General features: G+C 53.0%; 1 protein-coding gene across 1 annotated transcript; it reads left to right on the forward strand.

The window, feature by feature from the left end:
- The first annotated feature begins 1003 nt into the window (after window positions 1-1003).
- LOC134154613 (olfactory receptor 14A16-like) lies at window positions 1004-1939 on the forward strand. The gene has a single exon (XM_062601287.1). It carries the CDS (start codon window positions 1004-1006, stop codon window positions 1937-1939), a length of 936 nt encoding a protein of 311 aa, XP_062457271.1.
- Window positions 1940-6582: the final 4643 nt, after the last annotated feature.

The following is a 6582-nucleotide window of genomic DNA, read 5'->3' on the forward strand; positions in this document are numbered from 1 at the left end:
CATGATGTTGCTCCCTGTTTCTTTCCTTCCTGCACATGCTGCCCTTGTCCTTCCCCTTGGGCGGTCTGGTCAGAGGGGTTTCTGATGCAGTTCAGACACCAACCATGTGAGTCCTGCCATGCAGATGTGTCTTTGACAGTGAGGTACCCAAGTCCCCCTCTAACCTGTGGGGCTCTGGGCAATGCAGCGTAGGGGGCCAGAAATGAGGCAACTCTCTCTTCCAAATACCCTCAACACCCTTAGGACATTCAGCCATTTCCCTGGGGTGTCTGGCTGGGCTGCAAGCTGCCCTCCAGAAGGGCACAGCTCTCCCGTTGCAGCTGGGTATAACCCAGGTGCCTTAGGGAGAAGCACCTAGATACTAAGAACATGGAAATACTACTGGGAGGCTGGATGTGGGCAGCTGGAGGGAGCCCAATGTGTTTTGCAATTGTTCCCCACCAGTGAGATGGGGGCAGAGGGCAGCTGGGAACAAGCCTGTGCTCCTCCCTCTACACCAAAGTCAGAGTGAATCCTTTTGCCTCTGTGGAATCAGAAATGGTCATTCTGAGTGCAGCAGAAGTGTGGATGATTTCTACCTCCAAGAATCCTCCTCCTGTGTGACAGGGTCAAACTCAGCTAAAGAAAACAAACCAAAAAAAGCCTTTAAACTCTTCATGAACCTACATCGTTTAGAATGGAGTGGATTAAATCTGACTGGAACTGGGAATATAAATCTTAGTCACGTCTGTTCCCATGTACACAGTGCTGTAGGTCAGGGCTGACTCCTCGGGAGCCCACAGGCAGAGGCCGCTGCTCCTCACAGCAAGCTCAGCCAGCACAAACCAGAGTTTAAGCCATGGAGCTCAGTGATGGTGCAGCTGAGATGGGGAGTGCTAATGTGTGTGTGCACTGGGGGAGGTGCTGGTGGAGGGGGTTGAAAGAGCTTTGCTCAGAGAAGTGTGTCCTAATTTGTGTCTATTTGTTCTTCCTTGGACAGTCCTGCAAGCTCAGGAGGTGCAAAATGTCCAACAGCAGCTCCCTCAGTGAGTTCCTCCTCCTGCTGTACGCTGACACCCGGGAGCTGCAGTTCTTGCACTTCTCCATCTTCTTGGGCATCTATCTGGCTGCCCTCCTGGTCAATGGCCTCATCATCACAGCCGTAGCCTGTGACCACCACCTCCACACCCCCATGTACTTCTTCCTCCTCAACCTCTCCCTCCTCGACCTTGGCTCCATCTCCACCACTGTCCCCAAATCCATGGCCAATTCTCTGTGGAACACCAGGGCCATTTCCTACTCGGGATGTGCTGCCCAGGTCTTCCTGGTTTTCTTCTTGTTTTCAGCAGAGTATTCTCTCCTCACTGTCATGGCCTATGACCGCTACGTTGCCATCTGCAATCCCCTGCACTATGGCACAATCATGGACAGCAGAGCTTGTGTCAGAATGGCAGCAGCTGCCTGGGCCAGTGGGTTTCTCAATGCTCTCCTGCACACTGCTAACACATTTTCACTCCCTCTCTGCCAAGGCAACACAGTGGACCAGTTCTTCTGTGAAATTTCCCAGATCCTCAAGCTCTCCTGCGCAGACTCCTACCTCAGGGAAGTTGAGCTTCTTGGGATTATTACCTGTTTAGCCTTAGGGTGTTTCATTTTCATTGTGCTGTCCTACGTGCAGATCTTCAGGGCTGTGCTGAGGATCCCCTCCGAGCAGGGCCGACACAGAGCCTTTCCCATGTGCCTCCCTCACCTGGCCGTGGTCTCCCTGTTTCTCAGCACTATCATCTTTGCCTACCTGAAGCCACCTTCTGTCTCCTCCCCAGTTCTGGATCTGGTGCTGGCTGTTCTGTACTCAGTGGTGCCTCCAGCAGTGAACCCCCTCATCTACAGCATAAGGAACAAGGAGCTCCAGCAGGCAGTGAGGAAACTGTTTCAGCTGGTACTAGTTCAGCAGCAATGAGCTGCCCATCTCTCCTCACATCTGATTCCCAGTTCATCTCCACAGCTCTTGTGCTTTGGGAGTTCTGTCTGTGATAGTCATGTTTGTTCAGAAATGTCTGAATTCCTCCCACGTATCTGGAGGCACAAACCTTGTCTTTCTCACCCAGAGGCCCTCTGTAAATCTTCCTATCACTGTGTCAGAGCTGGCCTCCCAAGTAGCATCTCTGTAATAAAAAAGGGTCTTCTGAGTACTGTGCCTGAATGATGGGTTCTTTTTCCAAAGCTTGAGCCAAGAATGCACTCAGGGAATTACACCCAAAAAGGCCCTGTTATTGTGCTTACATTTTCCACGGGCTTAGGGTCATGATCTCTTTTGGGTGATGCGTGTGGGAATGAGGGCTGGATTTAGCTGTCACTTATGAGTGCCCAGGGTGCTTAGAGAGGGTGAGTGGTCAAGAGGTGTCTGCTGGGGACTGTCCCACATATTGGAGGGCTGGTAACAGATGCTGCCCATCCTTCTGGAAGGGAATATGGAGTCACCCAGAGAGCACAGGGCATCTCCAGGGGCAGCGTGTGCCTGGAATAGGCAGGGAGCAGAGATTCTCAAAACCAGGCAGAGTAAAGCAAATGTAAAGGGCCAAAGCAAGGAATGCCCCACATGTCCCTCAGGAGAGGGAGTGGACTGGGACTAATAAACCTCTGAATACATCCTGAGCAATGTGTAATGTCCCATGATTGCTCCATCTATCCATGATTGGAGATTCTGGATGGGAGGTTTTCAGATGCAGTGATGCTGGTCCAATATCATCACCTAGGGACATGTTCCAATAGCATGTACCCTAGGGACCCCTTAACTGTTAACCCCTTAACCCCAGAACTGTTTCCTTATCTCAGCTGTGCTCAGCTTGAGCAGCCACTGGCTGTGAAGCAGCTCGGCATTGTTGACAAGATGGAATATGCACGTCTGACCTTGGCAGGAGTTTGGTCAGTGTGCAGAGAACACACTCTGGGGCTGCGATCACGTACTCTGCCAGTCCCCTGACTCACTGCCAGATCTCCCACAGATCTTCTCCCTGCATATACACACAGTGGCGAAGCTTCCCCATGGTCATTCTTCCAGACTAGCCCTTCCAGGGTTGACAGCACATCCCACCTGTGGGGTGGTCCATGACCAGCTCCATCCTTTTGCATGTCTCTATATCCTGATGGAGGGGAAAAGGCCAGCCTTGCATGGCTTCTCTTCTGCATGAGACCCCTGGCAGATCCCAGAGCATGGTGTCTGCTGAAGCCTGCATGGGGCACAGCCTTGGCTGGGCAAGGGCTAGGTGAGGCAGTCAGGCACTACAGGCCGGGTGGTGAGGTACCAGAAAAGGTACTCTGTGTCTCACTGCCTGTCCCATCACCATGAACATGACAGATGATCTGGATGCATGCTTGAACCTGACTTTCGTCTCTGGGCCTACTTCGCTCGCCTCAGGTGTGTACTGTGGGGTGGGGCCCTGGCTGCTGATGTCCCTCCCATGCCAGTCATGTGACTGTCTTTGGCTCCCACCTCCCAGTCTTGGAGGGAGCAGCGGGCCCTTGCTGCTCTTGGACAATGGCAGAGCTACAATGAGAAAATGGGCCCACACATATCCAGATGAGTCTCCTGAAAAGAGTTCAGGCATGCCCCAAAAGATGTCTTGGCCATCTCTTGGAGAGTTGTGCAACTAGCTCCGCAACACGGTGTTGTCCAAAATCTGTGTTCTGTTACCCAGTGTGCAAGCACCCAATAGATACACACAGGGTTGAGATATTTGTTTATTTGATTTCTGTGCAGAGATGGGGGTTCCAGGTGTAAATCCACAAAGCCAGCATACCTTCTCCCCCTCCCATTCTTGATTTATACACACTTTTCAGGGAGTACTTTATAAAAATCTTTCTAGTGCTTACAATTCCATTACATCAGATGATGGCTCTACGCTTGCGCTTTCACATTCTTGTTAATTAGCATAGGAAGCGAAGAAGAGGTGGTAACATCATTATCATGTCATTTCCGTCTCATTATTCATTTAGGGGTGTGTAGTTTAATATGTTAATAAGCCTTAATGAACCTAAGGTCACTTCTGGGTTATTCTGCCGGTTTTGTCTTGCCTACCCCTCGCAATCTTCAAAGTGCTGTGGTTTCATCAAGGTTCTTTAGCCGGAGCTGGTTATCCTTTGCAGTACTGTTTTTCTCTCTCCCTTGTCCTTCAGACTTGTTAACTATTTGCAAGGTTTTTCTCACAGTATTTCTCTAACAACAGTGGCATGCACACAAGAAGGCAGTGGTGCACGTGTAAGCCCCCAGAAACCTCCTGCTGAGCTGTGAGGGGGCTGAGTGCCAGCTTTAGTAGAGAGGCTGACTGCAGGAAATCCCGCCTCTGCCAACCACTCCCAGCACTGCCCACGATGCTTGGAAAATCAGAACTTTCCTACAGGCTCCAACTCCAGAAAGGGCTCAATTCTTTGTGCTTCCAGAGCCTTGCTCACTGCCATTTCCTTTCATTGATACTGTCAAGAGAGGTGGAGGAGAGAAGCCAGGACAATGTTGTTCACAAAAGGCTTTATCCATTAACCAGATAAATCTCCTCATGTGTGCTTGGCCAGCTTGGCTAGGGCAAAAGGTTCTCAGTCTCTGGTCACCTACATCAATGTCAGAAAGTTTAATGTGAAAGCTGACTTGAGTTCCACCTCACCCAGACAGCTGAGCATACCTGTGAGCACACCTGTAAGCACACCCTAGCACCATGAGTTGACTGTCTTCAATAGACTTGATGGCAGCTGGTCAGTCAGAAGGTGCTTGCTTCATGAGTCTACTGCAGAGATGTGGCTTAGGTCCCGACATCTTGGAGAATCCTATGCACCAGCGATTCATACTGCATACACCAGCAGCTGGGAGGCCTGGCAGGAGCAATCTCAGTGCATGATATTCGTGCTGACAGCCACAGTAGCCACTGTGCAACCTTCAAGAGGTTGAGCCCAATGTGAACATGTGTTTAGAAGAGGGAGCACTGCTTTCCTGGACCTACTGCTCTTCTGTCCTGAAGACAGAGAACCGTGCTGGCTCGGGCCCTGGCACTGCTGCTGTGAGGCAGGCAGGTAGGCAGAGGAACCTGCACCCATGGCACCTGAGGCCATGCTGTGGTGCCTAGAAGAACTTAGCTTGCCCCTTACCTCCAGCACACCCACCTCTGTCAAGAGATCCCCCCTGCCCAGCTGCTGGTACACTATCCAGCTCTGCTCATCTACGTGGCTGCTTGTGGAGCTGTGGTAGAAGCCACTTCACCATGCCAAGATGTGGCTGGACTCCTGCCCTTTCTGTGGTGACAGGGCCACCCTGGTGCACAGGAACAGAGAGGAAGGAGCCCAGCAGGCTTTCCTGGCCACCCACAGGAGATGCATATCCACGCATGGAGAAACTCAGCAGCCCTGGTGTCCTGGTGACAGGGGCTGCATGAGGGCTTTCATCCCAGGGGCCTTGTACCTCCCACCATGCTGGGGCAGGAGACCCATGGCCAGAGAGGCTGTGGTGTGGCCCCAGGTTCCTGATGTCACCGTGCTGTCACCCAACAACGCAGTCACAACGCCCAAAGGCAGCAGAAGAGGCAGAGGCTCCCGGGCCCCTGCCAGTCTGCCAGGCTTCACAGCTGGCTGCAGCCAAGGGCTCTCTGCAGGCTCCCTGGAGGCCATCCTTGGCCACAAACACACCCCTGCGTGGGCAGCAGGGCTATCGACGGCTATCGAGCAGGACGTTATTGCAGGACATCTGGGGGCAGTGGAGCCTGAACCTCAGGACACCCACTGACAGAAGCAGTCAGCAGCTGTACCTCCATTTGGTACGCAGAGCTCTTGCTGGCCTTCCTCTGGCCTTACTTCCTGACCTTGCTTTGTACCTTCTCCGTCCTGCCTTGGTGCTGAGACCATTTCCTGCAGTGCCTCCCCTGCTCATCGAGGGCCTGTGCCTGCTGCTCTGCTCTCGAACACTGCCTAACGCTGCCTCCTGTGCCCACTGCCACTGCCCCAGCACAAATGCCCCTGTCTAACCCTTTCCTCCCCATCTTGGCAGGGCTCCCCATGCACAGCCCTGCTCTCTCCAGACACCTGCTCCCCGTCAGAGCAGCACAGCACTGGGGACACCCTCATTTCCACCACAGGCAATGAAGCTGCTGTGACATGCTGCACCCCCTGCCCCAATGCATCATGGAGGGTGGGAAGCCAACATGCACCTCCATAGCAGGGACACACCAGGGACAGGACAGGACTGGACATGGCAGCAAGCAGACAACCTACCAGGGGCTCCAAGCCACACAAAGCCGAACACTCCTGCCCTCCCATTCTCTTCTAGTCCTCCAAGGCTTTGCAGCAGGCCCTGCCTGTGAACAGCCAGGCACTTCCCACCTCCAGGAAGCAGAGAGCAATGCTCTCCCCAGGGCTCAGCAGGCCAGCTCTCATCTCCCTGTTTTGCCTCCCATGCCCTCATAAGCGCATACACCCTTCAGGTGCCTGCTGCTGCACTAAGGGCTTTCATGGGAAAGGATCATAGAATCATAGAATCAGAAAATCAGTAAGGTTGGAAGGGACCTCTGGAGATCATCTAGTCCAACAGCCCTGCTCAGCAGGGTCACCTGCAGCCTGTTAGAC

The sequence above is a fragment of the Rhea pennata genome, unplaced genomic scaffold (genome assembly GCF_028389875.1).
Source record: "Rhea pennata isolate bPtePen1 unplaced genomic scaffold, bPtePen1.pri scaffold_32, whole genome shotgun sequence".
Classification (NCBI taxonomy): Eukaryota; Metazoa; Chordata; class Aves; order Rheiformes; family Rheidae; genus Rhea; species Rhea pennata.